General features: G+C 45.5%; 3 protein-coding genes across 3 annotated transcripts; 1 reads left to right on the plus strand and 2 right to left on the minus strand.

The window, feature by feature from the left end:
- Positions 1–4,240: 4,240 nt before the first annotated feature.
- Positions 4,241–7,727, minus strand: tfdA-4 (Alpha-ketoglutarate-dependent 2,4-dichlorophenoxyacetate dioxygenase; the record flags this gene model as incomplete). The annotated part of the gene is made up of 3 exons (XM_036639784.1): positions 4,241–4,243; positions 6,824–7,519; positions 7,572–7,727. 3 exons carry the CDS (start codon positions 7,725–7,727, stop codon positions 4,241–4,243), a joined length of 855 nt encoding a protein of 284 aa, XP_036493983.1.
- A 2,048-nt stretch (positions 7,728–9,775) lies between these two features.
- CGCS363_v007936 (uncharacterized protein) lies at positions 9,776–11,444 on the plus strand (the record flags this gene model as incomplete). Its single annotated transcript, XM_036639785.1, has 3 exons — positions 9,776–9,854; positions 9,915–10,991; positions 11,053–11,444. The coding sequence occupies 3 exons, from the start codon at positions 9,776–9,778 to the stop codon at positions 11,442–11,444; spliced, it is 1,548 nt and encodes a 515-aa protein (XP_036493982.1).
- A 989-nt stretch (positions 11,445–12,433) lies between these two features.
- INO80 (Chromatin-remodeling ATPase INO80) lies at positions 12,434–19,399 on the minus strand (the record flags this gene model as incomplete). The annotated part of the gene is made up of 4 exons (XM_036639786.1): positions 12,434–12,594; positions 12,649–17,188; positions 17,243–17,581; positions 18,842–19,399. 4 exons carry the CDS (start codon positions 19,397–19,399, stop codon positions 12,434–12,436), a joined length of 5,598 nt encoding a protein of 1,865 aa, XP_036493981.1.
- Between the last annotated feature and the right edge of the window lie 2,685 nt (positions 19,400–22,084).

A 22,084-nucleotide genomic window follows, 5' to 3' on the forward strand; every position in this document is an offset into this window, starting at 1 on the left:
CTCTCTTTTATTAAGAATAGCTTAGTTTATATATTTATACTTTATAAATACTTATTAATAAGAATTACCTCTTTTCTTAATATTATATTAATAACTCTTAAGTTAAAAAGAATAGCTAAACTATAAAAAGAAATATAATCTCTTAAAGTTTAATTACTACTTTTTAGTAGAAGGTTTTTTATAAGTAGAGAAATCTTATCTATAAAGTTATAAGAAGTCTAAATTATAAGAAGAAATTATAAAAAATACTTTAAGAAATTAATAAGTCTTTAGATATTACTAAGTATATACCTATAAACTTAATAAGTATAATAAATTTATAAAGCTAAAAGTTTATTTAGTAATTTAAAGAGATTAATAAGTAAAAAATACTTAAAATATTTATATTATAATTTTTATAGGAATATTATTTTAAACTCTAATAACTATAGTAAACTACTTTAACTTAAAGCTTCTCTAGTATAATATAGTAAATATATTTATATATATTAAGTTTAATAAGATAGTATATATAAGGTTCTTATTTAGCTATAAGAAGCTTAAAAAAGTATTTAAGCTTAAAAAGGCTTTATATAAACTTTATTAATCTCCTCTTTTATAATAGTATTATCTTAAGAAAGGACTAAAAGAGTTAAACTTCTTATAAATAATAAGAGAGAATTACTATTAGAGAAAAAGTTAAATATATTTCTTTTTTTATATAGATAACTATATATTTACTTACTTAATAGCTTCTTAAAAAGAAACTAAAAAAGTAGTTAAAGAACTTTAGAAAAGATATTACTTTAAAAGTAATAAAAGCTTATAATAATTTCTTAGTATTAAGGTTCTCTATAATTAAAAAATAAAGAAACTCTAGCTTTTATAATTAGTTTATATAGAAAAAGTAAGAAAACTCCTCTTATTAAGATACTCTCTAAAGATATAAAATAGAACCTTTATAAAGTATATTAAGCTATTTCTATATAAAAAAGAAGTTTTAAATAGTAAAGTTAATCTCTACTAGAGAAAAATAAAAACTATCTTATATATAATAATAATAATAAGACTAAATTTTATATTTATAGTAAGTTATTTAGCTTATTTTAATTAAAATCTTAAACTAAAATATTAATAAGTTATAAATTAAGCTTTATAATATCTCTATAAAATATACTACTTATATATTAAGTATAAAGTTAAAGCTAGAAGCTTATATAATACTCTTAAAGTAGCTTCTAATATAAGTTTTAGTAATAATACTTTAAATTAAAAAAGCTCTTAAAGATTTATAATAAAGCTTTTTAAAAGTATTATTATATAAAAAATAAGTAAATAAATAACTATAATAACTTTAACTATAGAAATAAAGCTCTTTTTACTCTTATTTATAGCTTAAGAAGTAATATTTATAAGCTATTTTATAATATCTCTCTAAGTATAACTTCCTAGAGAAATAAAATAAAAAGTATCTTTTTAACTTATAAAAAGTACTCCTATAATAATATAAATCTAATATAATAACTAATAAATAGTTAAGCTAATTACTAAGGAGCTTATTTATCTCTAAATAAGGTTATATTATATTAATATCTATAACTACTAGCTTTATTAGGAGATCTATAAGAAGTATATATTAATAATATATACTCTTTTTATATAACTAATAGTAAATAGTTTTATAAAATCCTTCTTATAGTAAGCTTTTAAGAACTTCTAAATATAACTAAAAATAACTAGTTAAAAAGAAACCTTTAAAAGAAACTATACTTTTAAGCTTAAAAGAAATAAAAAAAGCTAGAAAAAAGAAATAGAGAAAAAAAATATTTAGAATAACCTTATATAATAAGTATAAAGAGTTATAAAAATAAAAAGTAGAAAGTATAAAAAAACTTCTATTTAAAATAAAAAAACTACTAAAAAGACTAAATATTTATAAATTTATAGCTTAAAAGTAGAACTATTTTAAGCTAAAGCCCTTAAAATACTAAGAAATTATAAAATAAGAATATTTAAATACTTTTAAAGGTAAAAATAAAAAAGATAACTTTATAAGAAGTAGCTAAAAAGATAGCTAACTTAAAGGCGTTAAGCTAGTTATAGAACTCCTTAAAATTAATATAGTTAAACTTAGAAGTATAGAAGAGAGTATAGTTAAAGTTATAATAAGTAGCTATAATAGTACTCTAAGTATAACCTAAAATAGAATAAGAACTAAAAAAAATACTTAAAAGAGTAAGAGAAGTATAAACTAAAGTCTCTAAATAAAGAGGAAATAAGCTAAGAAAAAGTATAATAATAGAGAGTATAAAAACTAAAATAAAGTAATAAATATATAAAGTATACTTAAGAGGGGTAATACTTTACTTCTTAATAGCTTTATAAGCTATAATAACCTTATAAATAGTATCTTAAAGGTCCTCTTAAGTAATATTAATTCTCTATAAAAAATTAATAACTATATAGAAATACTTAATAAGAGATAATTTATACTTTAGCTAAAATAAACTTACTACTTTTAGTATACTCTTTTATTTTATAAAGTTTATAATAGAAAGTAATAATCTTTTTAATACTTATAAAGTAGCTACTACTTTTTATATAATAGTAATAATAAATATTTTTACTAAAAAAGTAATAACTAAAATATAAATAGCTTTTACTAAAAGAGAAAGAGTAACTAAAGTAAAACTTATTTTCTAACTTAAAAGAGGAGTTTATAAAGTTAAAAAAGTTATTAATACTTATAATAACCTCACTTTCCTCTTCTTCCTCCTCTTTACTAATAGTAGTAATAATAATAATCTCTATATTAATATAAATAGCTTAAAGAGTAGTTTCCTCTTTTTCTTACTTTTTCTTCTTAATAATAATATATTTAGTAAAATACTTAATAGTATAATCCTTCTTCTTCTACTTAAGGAGAGAGAAAGTAAGAGCTTTAGTTTCCTTAATTTCCTTTTTCTCCTTAGCCTCTTTTTTAGCTTAATATTAAATATTAGAGGGGTAGCTATACTTCTTCTTAATAGAGGTCTCCTTAACTTAGCTATTATTAAAATCCTCCTCCTTAATAAACTAAATAATAAAGTACTTAATATAACTAGAAAAATAAATAAGTAAAATAAGGATAAAAACTATAAAAAGAGGATTAATAATAAAAAATATTTATAAAAAGAGTATAAACTAATAGCTAAAATTAATAAGAGAAGCTAACTTATCCTCCTTAAAGTTATTAGAGAAGCTAAAAAAGAAATAAGCTAAATAATAGCACTTAGAGGTCTTAAGTATATATATATAATTAGTATAAGAAGTAATAAAGTAAGTTTTATATTTAGTATTAAAAATACTATAAAAAGATATTATAAAGTATTTAATCTATTTAAAGTAAGTATTAGTATAGTAGTAAAAAAGTAGTATAAGGATAATATATAATTTATAAAATCTTAAAAACTAAAGAAAAAAAGAAAGAAAAATAATAAAAGGTATAAGTAGTAAAGAATTATTTACTTATTTTCTTACTTTTAAAGAGAGCTAAAATAGTTAGTAAAACTATAACTAATTAGAAACTTTAAGCTAGTTAAATAAAGTAGAAGATACTTTATTTTATTACCTTAACTATTTATAGTAAAAAAAGCTATTATTTTATAACTTATAAAACTATTAAAACTATAATAATAAGAAGTAATTAAAGCTATTTAGAAACGCTTAATTAAGCTATAGGGATAACTATATAATTATACTAATTATCCCTAAGGGGGCGTATTAAATTATAGGGGTTAAAATAGCGCTTTTTAGCTACTAGGGGGTAGCCTAAATAAATAGATAATCTGCTTAATAAGAGCGATAGGCCTTATAAAAACTGCGCGCAGAGTTTTTGCCTATGCCTAGGGATATATAGTTAATATACATCTAAGTAAATTTGTCATCTTCTTAGGTTCTATTAGAACTAAAAAAGAAGTTAAACTCCTCTTTAAATACCTTATTATTAATATTATAAATAATAATATAACTAATAAGGTTAAAGATATAACTATAATATTAAATTTAGTGTTATTTAGTATTAATTTCTATATATATAAGTAAAAGAGAAAGAAAGAGAGCTTTAAAGTAAGAGTTATTATTTATAATATTATTAGAGATAGCTATACTAACTTTATTAAGTAAGTTTTAGTTATTAAGAATAATATAAATAATAATAGTAATATTCTTACTAAAATAAGTACTAAACTAATAGTAAAAAGCTAAGAAGTATTATATTTATTTACTTACTTTATTAATAAAATAGCTAAAGATAGTAATAATTATATATTAATTAAGTAAGGTTTATAAATTAAATAATATATAAACTTTAATAAGTACTTTCTATATCTCTACTTAGATTTATACTTTTTTAGAAATATAAAGTTAGTTAAGTAAGTTCCTCTAACTTAACTTTAACTAATATATTTAGTTAAAAACATTATAATTAAAGAGGCTAAATATATATTATATATATTAATTACTAAATATTAAAAAGGAGTTATTAGTATTAATAATAAACCTAAAAACTAGCTCTTTAATTTATAAAACCTTATTCTAAAGTATAGTAATAAGAATAAAGTATTAATATTTAGAGAAGAGCTTATTAGTATTAGAATTATTATTAGATATATTTTTAGTATAAGATTAATTTTAGAAAATATAATAAATAATCTTAAAATATACCTTAGTATTAGATATAGTAGAAGTTTTCTAAAATATATTAAAATACTTAGCTTTATTATAATATTAGTAAACTTAGTAAGTATTACTTAGATATATTATTAATATAGTTAAAAATAGAATAAAGAAGTAGTATATTATAAGTACTACTTTAAAAGATCTTATAAATAAAGAAGCTTTTATTCTTAATCTAAGAAGTATAGTTTTAGCTACTTTTCTTTAAGATATACTTAATATTAATAAAGTACTAACCCTTCTATATAGTATAAAGTAAAGCTTTAAAACTACTATAAATAGTAAAGTTAATAGTTAATATATTACTAATAATTAATAAAGTATAAATCTAAATAGTAATCCTATAAAGAGTTAATATATTATAGTTAATAAAGTAATTAAAGTATTAATTATAAGCTAGTATAGATATTATAATAATAAGTAAGAAGTTAAAAAAGATACTAAGAAGTATATATAAGTAAAGCTTTAAAACGTAGAGGTAAGTATAATAGTAGTAGTAATAGCAGTATTACTAATAATATTAAAAAAAGGTTATTTTTAAAAATTAGTATAGAGGTTAAAAATAAGCTTTTTTTAAGCTTTAGTTAAGGGGGCTGAAAATATATTAATTTAATAATATAGTAAAAAGTATATTTCTAATACTTTTAGTACTTCTTAGTAGTATTAGCCTTACTACTAAGAAGTATTAAGCTTTATTCTACTACTTATTAGTATAAAAGTATTACTAAATTAATATCTATAACTACTTACTTTTTTTTTTTAAAGATATATTATAATAAAACTTAATAAATTAGTAGTAAGTTTACTATATAAGTAATTATAAAGATATTAGTTTAAAACTAGCTTAAGTTATTAACTATAATATAAAAGCTTAAAAAGTTATAACCTTAAGTAGCTAGAAAAAAATATCTAATTAACTTTTTTATTTTTTTATTAAATCTTTTAAAAATTCTAATTAATCTAGAAACTAGATTTTCTTTCTTCTAAGTAATATTAGATTAATTAAAACGTTTAAAACGAGGGTATTATCATTTTAGCTAATTAACTGCGAAAAGAGCCCTCTTTTGATTAGCTGATTAGTTAAATTAATTAAATGGGATTAAATGGGGTGCTGCGCTGGTCATCCAAAGTTGACCTATGTTCCCTTAAAGAGCCGTCGCCAACACTGTGAATTCTTTTCTCAACATGGCTAACTCTGCCGGCTGCCGAGTTTTCTCCAGACTCTACTGATCTATGTTCCGCATCGTCAGGATCAAGAACGTACTGGTGACCTCCTCTAGGACGATTCTCCCCGGATGAGGCAGGGCCGGATCGAGTCAGTATATGCAGTGCATCAGACGGATTCCTCAGTCCCATCTCGGTGTTATCGTCTGCTTCATGCATGTCCTCGTCACTCTCTTCTCCCGCCTCTTGCCCCCGCTGGATCAATCCCTCATCACTAACCGCTGACGATGCAAGTCTTGGAGAGGGGTTCGAAGTTTGTGCTTGTTGACTTGAGGCGCCATCGGCATGCTCGACCGCATATTTTCGAGAACGTCCACGATCCGGTATGATACATTTACTTCCGGAGTAGTAACACGATACACATGGAGGCTTCATGGGCTCTCCCACCCCTTCACTAAGATTCGGGTTAGCAGCGCTCAACTCGGCTCCACAACGAGGCACACAGCTCCTACAAGTTGCATTTTGACTTGCGACTGCGACACCTGACGCAAGCCCGGTAAGATCTCTTTCCCGTCCCAAGTGTCATTTTTGGAATGCTATGAAATTTTCAAAGTAGTAATGAATTCCACTCAGCTGAGAATTTGGATGTCGCCGGTCCGAGTCGGTAATAAGTAGTGGGGTCCAAGCACGTCCGTCGGCAACGGGCGGCAACGGACGGTAGCGGGCGGATGCGGACGGTCGCGGGCCGCAACGATAAAGATATCAAAGACACAAGAGATCGTATCATTTCTACATCGTGAAAGCTATCATGCCAAGTAGTCAAACTCAAAGATCCACAGGCCCGTCACGGCAACCCCTGCCTCACATCAGTATGCTCGTTTAGTCCCCAAGCCTGGCTACTGTCATCATGCACTGTTGCCCGCCTCATGTCTCTCCTGTACTTGTAAGCGAATTCCCCTCCCACTGCGCGGTGCATCGTCGCCGTGTTATCCCAAATGACTAGGTCTCCGACATCCTTCCACTCCACCATGACACGGTACTTGTCCTGCGTCGCATGCTCAAAAAGCTTCTCGAACAGCTCCTTTGACTCCTTCGTCCCGAGGCCTTCGATATGATGAATATGCATCGCAAGATACAAGTTCATCCGGCCGGACCTCTCATGCTTCTGTACGAGTCTATGCCGTCCCATCGGATAATCTGCCGGTTCGAAGTTGGCGAAATGCTCCGGCGCAGCCAACTTCTTCGAATGTAGGATCGAGTGACACGCAACATAGTTCTTCTCCAGGAGCTCCTTCTTGAAGTCGTCATCGAGGTCATCCCACGCCGCCCTGGTATCGCCAAACTCCGTGTTTCCCCCCGCACCCGCCGGCGGCAGTTCATGCGATAGCAAAAGCGAGTACCCCGCCCTCTGCGGGTTGAAGCTCGAGTCCACGTGGAAGAAGGAGTTCCCACGGTTGGCCTGCGCCCGCGGACTCGCAGGGTCGACGAGAGAGCCGTCGGCTTCCATGTTGCCCACATCAAACAGCTCGTCATACTTGAGCCGGTTGGCGCGACCGGCCTTGTTATATGGCTTAACGTCGTCGAGCTCGCCGAACATACGGGCAAGTGCGATGTGAGTTTCGTCAGTCAGTCCAGTCTTGCGGAGGACGACGACACCGTACTATTTGATGCTTAGCGATAGCAGACAATTTTTATACGTCATGTCAGTATACCTTGGTGACGAGATTTTGGATGAGCTTGAAGTTCTCCTCCTTCACGCGCGGCGTAAACTGGAGCCCTTGGACTTCCACCCCGAAGCCTGGACTAAGCTCTCGGATTTGGGGGGCGTCGAGGGTGGCGGTGGTCGTCTGCGTGGATGTACTCGACATGGCATTTGTAATCAGTTTACGAAGTGATGTGTGGGTAAGAGAAACTGTCGAACGATGCGCTTTTTGGAGATGCTGCTGTACTGGTGATGGAATTGTGCTGGGGAATTGGAGACGTTTATATAGACAGTGAACCATCTGGATAGTTCATCTTCTTGGAGTTGGAACACCAAGTAGCCAAAAGGCCGATGGCAAGAAGCCCGTCCCTTGCCGCGGGATTGGACGGTTTACCTACACAGTGATACCGTCATCGGGAACACAGTACAGGCAGTGAAGGCGGGGGAACTGGCTTCTATTCATGTATCCAATGAACATGCGGGCAGGCAAGACCGCCTTATTTCCCTATGCCTGTTTGGCTATGATTCCTGTGTTGCTACTATGAAGAACGGCGACCGTAGGGATAACGGTCACGACGGCGACAACAACAACGACGACGACGACGACGACGACACAGACGACAACAGCCTTGACATGGAATGCTACGCGGAAGTTTCCTGACTAGACAGCTCGCCATTGCTAACAAACACGACCAAAACAGCGGCATATCTGGTGCGATTTAACGTCAGCGTACGTGAGTATCGTGGGCATTGGCATTTACGCAGCATGGCTTATACTTCATGGAAAGGTGTGAAGAAAATTAGACCTACGCAGCTGTGGCAGCGAATATCTCTGCTCGCTTGGCCGTCGTTATGAGGCCGATATTCGACGCAAAGAGAATAGCAAAAACTGTAATCAGTGTAAGTTTTGGTGTGCGGTTCTGTACAAAGTTCAACGCTATGATGGGGCCTAATAGAAAAATGACTGCCGTGATTAGAGTCACCAAGTTGACGGTAACGGTTATCGAGCGCTGATTGAAACGAGCAAAATAGTTGACGCCATCGCCAGACATTTGTTTCTGTATTAAATACCTTGTCAGGATCACTGTGGTCAAAGGTGGAAGGGTGGAATTTGGCGTACCTCGGTTACCCAGTGACGTTGAAGAAATCTGGACAAGTAGTCCATGTCGTTGGGACTCTTCAAAGTAACAAGATCACTGGAATCTTTCAGGAATGATTTTGCCTTTCAACCTAGGATGTGATGAGGCTTCTCGAAAAAATGTCGTACGGCGGCTAATGGGCGGTTTTCAGGATGCTTAAGCTGCGCAATTTGGCTCTGCAACAGGAGCATTTCATCTATAACAGGATTAGTAGATTGTAATCAGCTATTTCAAGGTGATATGCGAAAGAAAGGCTGCTAGTTACGGTATTCGCGTAGCCTTTCGCGTAGTTCTCTTATGAGATCCATCCTTTCTTTTGCGTCCAGCCGGAAGTTGGCTGTCCCTGCTTGAGACTGCTCAACAAGCGTCTCCCACGTGCTTGCGGCATCTTTCAAATCCATATCGTCGCCCTGTACGGTGAGAAGATGCATGTTATCAAGACGCCTCTCCAACTCAAGGATCTCGCTTTGCATATACAGGAGGTTCGCGGCCGATAGCGTATCAAACTTTCGGAAAATGAGCGTTTCATTGTCGATATCTCGCGCCAGCCACGATGCTGCCGCTAGGTATCCGCCGTGTCTTTCAAAGTTTTGACTGTTGTGCATTGCTGGCTTGGTGAAATATCATGCTGTTTCCATGGACACATGGTCAACACGAATGAATGGTGTGCCACACAAGTCGAATTTGAGGCTGACGTGCATCATGCCGCTTATCACAGAAGATATCCCGCTAATACGCCCGGCTACAATGTTCATATTAACATGTGACCCAATCAAAAATATGAGGCTTACACTTCCAGTCGCTGTCAGCACGTCTGAGTCATCTGTCTACCTTGGTCACAGCCCGAAGCCCCCGATGCCCATGAGCAGGCAGGTTGGGTCATTCTAACTTCAACTTCCTCCCCTCTCGAGTCCCGCTACCCCCAACCGGCCTCGTAAAGACCGCTTTTGGTCTTGGGAAGTTCTGATACTTTTAACAAACGATATGTCAGCCCCCTTCAAAGGGCCCTTTATTTACAGTGCGTGACGCACGTCTAAAGGCCTTCGCTCGTGGCAACAGCTGGAATCCAGTAACAATGACGCATCATCTCGGCGACAGCCCTCGTATGAAGGTTGACAGGACAAATTTATTTGATGCAGCAGCAGGCCGCCAGAGTATGATCTCTGAAATTCTTACCGTGCCTTGTTTTTCGACAGGCGGCTAACAGATCGCAGGCCTTCCATGGTTTCACCCAGTGGATCGCCCGCACGTCGAGATTCCTTCCATCGAAAGTTTCGGAGGATGGGCGACTGTAGTGCGGGTTAAACTTCATACGGGTGGAAGTGACAAAAGCCAGGAACCTCCAGATGTGTCTGACATGCTGCGGCAGACACTTGCAACCATCAAGCACATTCGGTCTTCCGCTGCTAAAGGAGATCCCTCATCAACGCAGAAACATGTCGCGTCTGAGAAACGAAGGCCGATGAGGCAAGGATTAACATTTGAAGTAAATGGAAGCCTCAACGGGATTGCGGTGGTGGCAGTCCCCGACACAGGATCCTGCTTCAACATCATATCGGAGGATAAGGCAAGATCGTTGGGTCTGGAACCCATAGCCGGCACGCATCGCCAGATGTCTTTGCCTAACGGAAGAACGGCAATTTCGCCCGGCGAGGTGAAGTTGACCTTCACTTTCGATGGAGAAAAGGAAACGCACGACCTCCTCTGCAGCGTCTTGCCCAGTGCAACTCGGGATCTAGTCCTGGGCAGTGCGTTTCTCAAAGCCACCAAGACAATGACACGCTACGCTCACAGGCTTAAGAGAATTCTCTGCAGCCTGGCGCAGCCGTCATTGAATCTCGTCGGCGCCGATCAGGACCTTTTGGGCGGCTACATCAACGGCAGAGAGTGCTTGGCAGTGCCGGACACCGGGTCCGACATTATGGTCATCTCACTCAAACGTGCCCGCCAATTGGGCCTGAAGGTTCACAGCAAAGACCAACATCGAACTCTCGTTGAATTCCTTGATGGATCACGGGTGCGCACAAACGGTATCGCTCAAGCAGAATGGCAATTCGCCTATGGCGAATCACCAATCCGCTGTGATTTCCACGTCATCAAGGGTTTGCCTGTCGATGCAATCCTAAACAACACCATGCTGGACGAGTATGATGTGTTTAGACAATACGAGGAGCGCATTGGGTCGTCAGAAAGCCTTGGGTCTACGTTGAGCCTCGGCATCTATGGCATCTCGCTCGTAGAGGTATGCGAGCAGAAGATTCGCTCTCTATCGGACAGCTACTTGGACGACAGTAAGTTCCCCTGATATGTCTGGAAGGCCTGTTGAATCGAACACTGACGTTGGTCTTGCAGTTAAGTCAGACAACCCCTTCACCCCCGAGAAAGTCGAGCGCGAGCGCGCACGCCGAGACGAAATCCGCGACACCATCGCCCGAATACCCGACGAAGCACTTCGCGCAACGAAGCAACACCAAGAGTACTTACGAAAAAGGCTATGGGACGAACTCCGAAAGCCCCATCTTCAGACAAATACCAGTACTCGGATAGCGCAAGGTAGGAACTCGATAGCTAGTCACAGAAATCAAGGCAGTCGGAATGATTACTGTATTCCCAAGGCAATACAGTCGAATAATATAGGTGCAAGGCAGCTCGAAGAAGGCCTGACGGTGGACGACAGCAACAGCTCGCAGGCGACGCAACGAAGTCGGTCAGGCTTCAAAGCCCTGAAAAGATTCTTCCGGTAGCGTTTGAGAGGAAGAAGAACCGTATCGCGTTAACTCCCACGGGTGTGAAAATATACGAGAGCAGAGGACGTCACATGCTTTCGGGGCACAGCGAAAACAGGCATTGGGTTTGATTTGAAGCGGGCGGCGGTACTCTTTCAGTCCTTGGAGAAACAGGTCTCATGGCAGGCGTTGAAGCGTGTTTTACCCATTAATATAGGAAGTCGCCGTACTTCATATACACCGAAATCGATTCCCCATGTTTTGGCCTAACAGTTGGTCCAACACGTCATGTCCCTGTCACCATTCCCAAGTCACCACGTCTTACCCGTCATCGTCAATCCCATAAAGCAGCATTCTCGCTATCGGAGCATCGCGGTATTGAACGGCGCACCAAGATCAACCATATCCTCGCCTTCTGGGACGCCATCCCTGACGAGATCAACAACTCCCGTAGAAGAAAGTGCCCGGAAATACGGTCACAGCGAGACGCCATCCCTCTATCCATCCATTCAATAGCCATCACGCCAGGTCACACACCACAAGGCACTCGTGATCTTCACTTAAACTGTCGAGGCGACTTTCACTGTCTAAAGGTAATAATACATCCCACGCCTCGTACACCCAATAGCCACCTTCAACCTCAACCTCAAAGAAGATCCCATCCATCGAGGCGTCCAACAACGAACCTCTAAAGACAAACGTCTAGGGCGAAAACAACCGCCAAATCCCGGAGCCTCGGAAAGATAATAATGAAAGAATACACACAAAGAAGCTTTTGTAATAAAGTCTAAAACAGTCAAGACGCAGCAAGCTTTCGGCCGCGACTGTTCGTCTCTTGATGCAAATCCGCATAGTAAACCCCGCCCCTCCGACGCCAGGCATGTGTGCGCCCAGCATAGTAGTTTCCGTCCGATTTCATATTGCTACAAATCCACAAATCCCTTCCCGTATTCTTGCTGTCTTGCAAAAAGCGAATGTTCCGTCTGTCTATCGTGTCAGGTGGTGTCTCAGACCTGGCCGTCCGCGACGGCAAGTCGTTGCTTCAAGGTCTTGGCCTTCTTGCCGCCCACGCGCCGCTTCTTCGCTCCCTTGACGTCGGGCTCTGCCACGGGCGTGGCCGTACCTGAAGTACCGTTGGCTGCGTTGCGATCGTCGAAGTTGCCCTCGCCTGGAAGTCTGTTAGCATGCTGCAGATCAAAGCATAAGGGAGAAGAAAACTCACCCTCGTGGTACATCTCGTCCAAACTAAGGTTCTCGTTGACCACTCGCTTGCGCTTGCCACCCTTCTTCTTCTGCGGCTTATCGAGCTCGCCGCTCTCGAGGAGCTCTCTCTCGCGGCGCTCAATCATCTCGGCCTGGTCGTCGTCCGCAAGCCACATGGCAATATCACGGTTGCGGTTCTCAGGAGCGCGACGACCAGAGAAATCGACAGAAGCGCCGCCACCCGTGATGACGACACGTTGCACCTCCTCCTTCTGCATAGCACGCTTGCGGATACGTTCTTCGATGGTGCCGCGGGTGATGAGACGGTACACCGTAACCTGGCGAGTCTGACCCAGTCTGTGCGCTCTGTCCATGGCCTGCGAGTCGATTGTAGGGTTCCAATCGGAGTCGTAGAAGATGACGGTATCAGCAGACGTCAGGTTGATACCGAGACCACCGGCACGAGTGGATAGCAGGAAGATGAAGATCTCGGGGCGAGTCTGGAAGTCGGCAACCGTATCTCTTCTGTCCTCGAGCTTGGTGGAACCATCGAGACGACAGTACTTGTAGTTTCGGTAGGTCAGATACTCCTCCATGAGATCGATCATGCGAGTCATCTGGAAGTAGAGCAGCACGCGATGTCCCTCGGCCTTAAGCTTAGTAAGTAGCCTGTCGAGCACCGCAAGCTTGCCACTGTCCGTGACGAAGCGACGCATGGATGGCACGGCGATGTTGGTGAACTTTCTCTTCTCGCTGTCAGGGGCAGGCAACAACTTGTGGGGCGGGAATCGCTCGATCGGAATCTTCTCCGTAACCATCGCCCGTTCTTCGTGGATGGTGGGGCCGAACAAGCTCTTGCGCATGGGCATGTTGAACATAATGTTCTCCCTCTCAATATCGGCGCCACGGCTGCAGCAGCTGACCTCAATAGGGGGCGCTGAGGCGCGAGGACGACCAGCTTGCTCCAGACGACCCAATCCACTCTCAGAGTACTCGCTGCGGGCGACGTTCATCAGGTTGGCCAGGATACCCTCCTCGGTGATGTCGACTAAAGGCTGCCTGTTCCTGCGCTCCTTAATCTGGAACAGTGCATGAGCAGGCGTGAAGTTGATGTCCTCAGGCTCGTCGTAGGCAACATTCATGTGGCCCAAACGATTCTTCTTCTGGGACAGCTCGACTGCGCGAGTGAAGATGTCCTGATGGCTGGCCTTGTACACCTCGTTCGGGCTAGTGTCGGCAAAGCGCAGGAATGAAAAGTTGTCAGAGCCCTCCATGCTGTCTTTGATGTGCTCCGGGGTGAAGATGTTCATCATGTGCTGCAGGTTCTTGTTTCGCCATCCCGCCTTGGGGTTGTTGATGTCGCTCTTGTTGACGCGGCCATCTCCCCTCCAGAGGAGCCGAGGCAAGTCATACTCAATGGTATTGCGCGTTGAGTAGCCCACATTGACCTCATTACCTTCTCTGATAAATGAAGCTGTCTCGGCGAAGTACCCAAAGGAGAACGGAGAGGTGGTGTCGGCTCTCTCAAACAGATCGGGATGGTTGCAGACCTTTCGGAACTGCATGACAAGGTTCATGAGAGTACCGGAATCGTCGCTGTCACCGGCAGTAGCCTTCTCGATGAGATCCATAATGCTGATCTGGTTCCGAAGGTTGCTGTAGATGGCTCTCTGTCTGTAGGTGAGGTCGCAGTAGACGTCTTCCTCAATCTTGTCTCCGAGCTCCTTCTGGACATGCTTCTTGACACGACGCAACATGAATGGCTTTAAAATCATGTGCAGACGCTTGAGCTGGTCCTCGTTGAGCTTGGTGTTACTCTGAGCGTGCGACTCGATGTCCTTTGAGAACCATTCGCTGAACTCGTCGTGAGAGTCAAAGAGTGACGGCATAATGAAATGGAGCAAAGCCCACAGTTCCTGCATGTTGTTCTGGATGGGAGTACCGGTAAGCAGGAGACGGTTTCGGCAGTGGAAGCCCAGCAAGCTCTTCCATCTGGAACTCTGAGAACTCTTGATGGCCTGGGCCTCGTCGAGAATCATGTACTGCCACTTCATCTTCTGGAAGTAGGCAACATCAGACACGACAAGCTGGTACGACGTAACGCAGACGTGGAAGGATGCCTCCTTCTTGTACGTCGAGTGCTTGCGATCCCAGAACTTTCGAAGCACCTTTCTGTCGCCGGCAGAACCCCAGTACGGGAGAATCTTAAACTCCGGCACGAACTTGCGGATTTCCTGCTCCCAGTTGTGGAGGGTGGACGCGGGTGCGACGACGAGGAACGGACCCCAGATGTCGTACTTTTCGGCGAGGTAGGCCATGACGGAAATGGACTGGACAGTCTTTCCGAGACCCATCTCGTCTGCAAGAATACCGTTGATGCCCTGCTCGTACAGGTTGGCGAGCCAGTTGAGACCCTTGAGCTGGTACTCCTTGAGCTGGGCGTTGATGAGCTTGGGCTGCTCGATTTCGACGTCGCCCATACCGGCAGGGTTCTGGAAGTTCATCTCGCCCTCCTCGTCCATGTCGGGACCCTGAGGCTCGTTGAACTCTCTGGCCTTTCTCTGCGCCTCTGCAATGGCGTTCTGAGCGTTCGCCATGGCAGCCGCGCGCAGGTTCTCCTCGCTCTCCTCGTCAAAGTCGAGGTTCTCGAAGTTGGTAACCTTGGCGCCAAGAGGTCCGGTGGGCTCATCAACGTCCATCTTGTTCTCATCGGTCGCGGCCTTCTTCTCGCCAGCGGCAACCTCGGGGTTATCGGTGCTGCGCTCGACTTCGTCCGTCTTGATCTTCTTGCCGATGAAATGGGAGTAGAGCTCGGTCTGAGAGATGAGGAAGTTGAGCTTCCTCTTTTGACGGGCGGCTTCGCGCTCTGCTTCTTCCTTGCGGGCGTTTTCAATCTCCTGCTTCTCAGCAGCCTTCCTGAGATCACGCTCCTCACGCTCGTTGCGCTTCCAGAAGCCCATCATGTCACGCATGACACGCTTGGCGCGAGCCTGCTGGTCCTTGGTGCCCTTGTTCGTGCGCAGCTGCCACCTCTTGGCCTCCTTGGAAGCGAGAATGGCAGTCTTCTTGAGGTTCGAAGCCTTGGTCTGATAAGACTCCGCCGCGAGCTTGTAGGTCTTGGTGACATCTTTGCGGGCCAGGTCGCGCCAAATCTGGTCGTAGATCTGAAGGAAGCCCTTGGTCTCGAACTTGGCGTCCTTGTTGGGTGGCTCCTCGGGCTTGTCTTCCTTCTTCTCCTTCTTCTTCTTTTCCTTCTTGCCCTTCTTCTCCTCGACGGGTTCGACAATGGTTTCTTCGTCGCCGTCGAGTTCGCCGTCGGGCATCTCGATATCGGCCTCGTCCAGATCCTTGTCCTTGTTCTTCTCCTTATCCTTGGACTTCTTGTTGAACTTGATGCGGATCTTGCCCTCTTCCTTGGCAGGCAGCTCCTCGCCGGCGTCGATGGCAGCCTGTGCGGCCTCGGCAGAATCCTTCTCGGCCTGCTTCTGCTCCTTGGACTTCTTCGGCCTGGGCCCGCTGCGGCCCTTACCCTTCGGCTTCGTGCCAGGCTCCATGTCGGATGCTTGGAAGGTGGCCATCGTACCGCCCTCGAGGTTGAGCTCCACAAGGTTGCGAGCGGGTCCCTTGATGCCCTTCTGCAGAATGAGTTTTGTCTGCTGCGCCTTCTTGTTCGCACGCTCGGCATCCCTCAGGTGCTTTTGCTTCTCGGTCTCGTCTTCGGCAAGGCGGGCGCGTTCGAGGGCAAGCTTCTGCTGCTCCATGGTGACGGCCATGGATTTCTCGCGGCGTCGCTTTCGCTGCATGTCCTTCTTGCGCTCCTTCTCGGCAAACAGCTCCCGTTCCCTGACCTCGTTCATAGCCTCCTCGTAGTAAATGTCATCGTAGCGGCGCTTACCAAGATCGGCATGGACAGTCAGCCGACGGGTCATATCCGTGGCGAACTCTTCGCGTCGCTGGTCGCCCTGGGCGCTGTCATTTGTCTGCATAAGTCTGCGGCGCTTGTTGCCACGCTGCTGGAACTGTGCATGCTCCTCGGCGAAATCAGCATCGTCAAGGTCGTCGGCTTCCGCGTCGAGCTGGGCAATCAAAGCCTGCACCTTCTTCTCCTTCTCTGCAGACAATGTCTTCTGCTTGGGCTGGCCGTTGGCTTGACGCTTGGCAGGGACGCGAGGCGTCGGGGTCTCCAGCTTGGAGGACGAGCGACGGCTGGTCTTGGGTGTAGACTCGGCATCTCTGATATCGGAAGCCCTTGACTTTGACTTTCTAGGTACTCTCTCCTTCTTCTCCCGGCGGGCGAGGGGCGTGCTGGAGCGCTCCTTAGGCTCGGGACGGAGCTCAATCTCGGCTTCGCGCTCGGTTTTGACGGGCGGGTCGACGGAACGAGGCTTCTCACGGTCGGGCTTCGGGTCGGACTTGACCACCTCCTTCTCCTTTTCCTTTTCCTTTTCTTTGTCTTTTTGCTCGACGGGCGGGGGCGATTTAGACTTTGGCTTGGAGATGGGTTCGGAGCTCGAGAGGATGTTGGAGAAGGACATGGGGTCGGCGGAGCGGCTAGGAGTCTGCGACAGTTAGAACGCGACCGTGTCAAGCGTGTCAATTGATAAGAAACTCACGCTGGCGGGAGCTGGTGCTTTCAAGGGAGAAGGCTCGGGCTTGCCGAGAGGCGGCAGGGACGTGACGGGGCCGCCATTTGAGGAAGAAGCGTGCACGCTGGGGGAGGCAGCGTGCCGCAAGCTGGGGGACGTCATGTGCGGCGTGGCCCTGTTTGACGGGCTGATGGAACCGGCAGGCGGTTGATGGGACTGGTGATGGGAATGGGTGGTTGATCGCGGACTCCTCGGGGGGAAGTTTGCGGCTGATGGAGACGTGTAGCCTGCACCGTTCTTGTAGTAGGGGTGGGAGTCGCGAGAGGCCGGCTCGGTTTGCGAGTAATTACCGTAAGGATCGCGGGTCTGCGTGGTGGTGAAGAGGAAAAATTGATTAGTCGGGTGATGGGTGATTCAATGGAAGATGGAAGACGCAGTGTGCAGGATGGCAAAAGGCCACGATGGATTGGTTTGATTAGGGAGGAAGAGAAATAGAATTTTGGGTTGAGTCCTGGGCTGGACCAGTTTGGGTTGGGTTGGGAATTTTCATTCGGGTAAAGTTGGAGATGGGCGACGGGCTGCGAAGGGGGCACCGCACACGCTCCTCCTCCCGTGTTGCTGGTGGTGGACGTGGACGTGTAGTGTAGTGCAGCACTGCTGTGACTGGTCTGAGGTCTGCCCCAGGTCCAGTGATGATGGATGTAGTGAGGAGAGGAGAGGTGGATTGGGTGAAGTGGTGACGGGAATGAACGACGAAGATCGGGGAAGCGAAGGGGGAGGCGGCGTCGTCCAGGTTCTTGGTGGTCCTGGTTCGCGGTCCCAGACGCAAGGTCCCAGCACTCTTCTCTCACACTGATGAGGTGGAAGGGATGGATCTGGCGACTTTGCTGCCGCTACCAAAAAAGTACTGACACGCCTGGAACACTGGACGGGTGCGTTGATCGGTGACGGCTGACGAGGCGACAGACAACCTACACGACTGGGGAATGGGGAGAGACGAACAGAGCGTCAGAGGGCAAGTGCACCACCTTTTCCCCAACAGCGGGTGCTACTTTTTCAAGGTGCAGCCCATGATAAGGGGAAAAAACGGGGAAGGGCGTGGTGTCATTGAAGCAACCCGTGAACAATGAGGCATCCAAGCAATCCCTCTGCTGATGCTGATGCTGATGCTGCTGATGCTCTCGCCTCCATGTCTCTACTGCTGGACTGCCGCGCCATCGTCTCCCAAGATCCGGATGGGGCAAAGACAGCAGAGATTACAAAGGCGTCAGCACCAACACCAACACCAACACCAACGACAGCACAGAGCAGCGCCGGTAGCATCAGCAAGCAGACAGCCACTGGACGATCAGCTGCACAGACGGCGGCACCACCACCAGCAAGCAAGCTGGATGTTTGCCTACCTGCAACTGTCGCCTTACAAAGAAAGAGTGATACATGATACGTGATATACAGCTGCTGGTGCAAGTGACGAAGGACAAGGTGCTTTTAATACGGCAACAGCACGCGTGTCGCATTGCATCGCATCGCATCGCATCTCAGCGCAGCGCGACTACTGTTACGAACAAGGACGGGCAACCACAGCAAAACTGACAGGCAGACACAAATAAATCGAGCTCCTCTTACCTTGGACGGCGACGTCTTGGCCGCGCTGTTATGCCACGATCCCGCGTCCGAAACCCTCCTCTCTCTTGTGGTATCCGTCAGCGGGTCGTAGTAGCTGCTCGTGGCCGGCTTCTCGCGCGACGCATGCGACTCGGGCGGCGGGTAGTATCCGCTGGGGGGATGCAGCGGCGACAACGGAGGCGCCTGGTGATGCCCGGCTCCGGGGCTGCCGCTGCCTCCCAACGCCGGCAATGAGGGCGCAAGAGGCCCGCCGGCAGACGGCGTCGACGAGTAGAGGGGGTTCGGATGCGACAGGCCGGACTGGTGGGATCGCGGGGAGTGGTGCGGGTGGGAGTGCGACGAGGCCTTGGGCGACGAGTAGGACGAGTGCTGCGGGTGATGGAACTCGGACTGGGTTGGTGATCGCAAGCTGAAGCCCGAATGGCGCGCGCCGCCGGGTGCTGGGTTCATGATATCGCGGTGGTGGCTGCGGCGGTCACGGTCATCCCGTTCGTCGCGGTCGTCGTGGCGGGAAGGCGCTTGCAGTACCGTCGAGCGGAAGTCTTTGGACGGCTCCATTGTGAAGGTGATGCGATGCGGCGATGGCACCTAGAACGAACTGCGCACGACGATGCGATGTGGGAGAAGGGAAGGGGAGGAAGGGGAGGGAAAGGGAAAGAGGGGGAGAATTACTGCTGCAACGAGGATCGCGGACCCATGTGCAGCTGGCGGGTGGTGGACAGCAGGACGGGATTACGCGTTGGGGGTTTCGACAAGGACGTGACCAGGCCAGGTGAGGCGGATCGCGAAAAAAAGGTACGTGGTGGTGTGGTGTTTGGTTGGCGTCGTTGCCGGTGCAGGGATGGCGGGCAGGCGATTGTTGCGCCGGTTCGGCCAGGTGAGGATGGGTGATGCTATTGCGAAGGTCGGGGTGAGGGAATTGAAAGGTTGCGAGATAATTGTACCCTAGGCGCAGCAAGAAAGCGGGTGGCAATGAGGGTTGGAGTCGGTGTCGAGATCCAATGCGTGTGAGGTGGGCAACCTGGGCGTTGGTGTGCGTGTGTGCGGATCTCGGAGCTAAGGCGAGAGAGAGAGGCAGGTGCAGGTAAGGTACTCGTGGTGAGGCGAGGTGAGGTACGGATACGCGCTGGGTGGGTGAGTCTGGGCCTCTGACGTTGGATTGGAGATTGGATTGATTGGAGCTGCCCAGCTTCAGCTTGGCTATCCGCGGGTGCACACTGCAATATCTATTGATGGACGTGCTGTGCTGCGATGGGGTGGACAAGCAGTGCTGCTGGCGGTAAGATATCGACGGATTGTCAAGCTCAGCGACGGGATGCGCTATGGATTCGAGTGCCGTAGACCCTGCAAACTGCCCCGATTTGGTGGTGGTAGTGGTGGTGGTGGTTGGTGATGACGATGGTGCAGCTCGATCACCAAGACCAAGTCAAGATGGTGGAAAAGAAAAGGAATGGGGTGGAGGGGAAGAGAGTGGAAGTGGGAAGGAAGGGGATGGGGGGATGAGATGATGGGAACAGAACAGGAAACAACAGAAAGCGAGGGCGAGAGCGCGGATAACGGGGGAGGGAGATGACACTGATGGGATGGGTGGATTGGCCTTTCCTTGGACGTGGACTGGACGTCCAGTGTGGACGACTGCGACTGACTGACGACGGGAGTGTGTGGCCGAGGGCGACGACGAACCTCCCGCCTTGCGTGCGCCTCGCCTCGCCCTCGTCGATGCACCGCGATTGAACCTCGTTTTTTCCTTCCTTGTCTGTTGCAGCTGCCTTCCCAATCATGCAGTGTGTCGGCTTATTACCAGACCTCCTTCCTCACATTTCTCCTACCTCTTTCCTTGCCTTATGGATAGCATACATGGTGAGGAAGCAGCACCTACATAAACAGCCTGTCCTTCCTTCCTCCTCGCTCTCTCTCATCTTCACGAAGCAGGTGCAACTGCTGCTGCTACGTCTCCTTCTGCCTGTCAGTTCCCAGCTCCCGTGAGGATCCCGTCGCGATTCACCCATTTCTGGAAGGGACGTCTCTCCCACCACCCCCAGCTCCTCCTTCCTGCAGCTGCGGTTTTTGCTTGGCCCGGGACCTTCCCAGCTCTTTCCCAGCAGGCAGGACACTGGAGCCAGAAAAGCAACCAGGCACCTCCCCACCCCACCACCCTGCTCCGTCGGGCTTAGCGTCCTGCCCTCCCGCCAATCCCGGCACACGTCTGAGCCTCTTGGGTTGCTTCGCGCCCCTTCACCTTCCCTGCCCCGGCCGGCCCAGTCCAGCCTACCGCCCACATCAGTCCAGACGGAACTTCTTGTACTCTCAAGTCTCTTTCCGCCTGTTCAACCCGGGAAGCTACTTCTCACATACAACATCTCCCTGAGGCATTTCAGCCGCCTCTCCCAGTTCCCCCAAACTCCTGACCGTCCATCTGCTATCGTCCCGTCCCTTCAGACAAATTCTCGACCGCCAATGCCCATGCCAACTCGCACATCACAAACCCCCAAAGCTTGCAGAAAACGTCGAGAGACCGTCATAGAATTGATTCGGACACGATACGCACTCGGCCATCATTCCCATCATCACATAAACACCCCCATCACCGCCCACACCCACACCGACCAAAAGTCCCGACTGCCCCGGAAAACCCGCTGGGAATGGCCTCAATCTCACCTCGCCCCCAGAAACCCTCCCTCCGACCCAAGACCTCGGCAATCACAAAAACTCAAATCTCGCCATACGAGCACGTCGACGCTCCAAATTGACTCGTGATACGACACAGTCGCAACACGCCTTGGCACTCATTTTTACCTTTTCATCCCCCTTCACCAACTTCGGATCCCAGCTTTTATCCCCCAAACCTCACGATCTATTTGATCAATTGATCCATCTCGTGCTGATGGCGATGGTTGCATGCACAGTGGACGACAACGCAACGCCCCCAGAAAAACCTGCTCCCAGCGCCAAACCTACAGCAAGTTCTGCAGTGAGGGGGCGCGACAAAATGACCGACCCAAAAACCCACTCCACCAACAAAAAAAGCAGAACCCCCATCAACCAGATTCCCTAGCAGCTCATCTTACCTCCTGGGCCCCTTTTCCCTCGCATCCAAATTCACTTCCGACTTCCCGTTGATCACCCTCCCCCAGTCCCGTTCGTTCCCCGTCACGATGGTCATGGTCACCGCAAACCGCACCGCTCCCATTCCTCAGCAACCCGCGACCAACAACGTCAGGCACACCCCGGCCCAGAAACGCC

Source organism: Colletotrichum siamense (assembly GCF_013390195.1).
Source record: "Colletotrichum siamense strain Cg363 chromosome Unknown KSG_Cg363_contig05, whole genome shotgun sequence".
NCBI lineage: Eukaryota > Fungi > Ascomycota > Sordariomycetes > Glomerellales > Glomerellaceae > Colletotrichum > Colletotrichum siamense.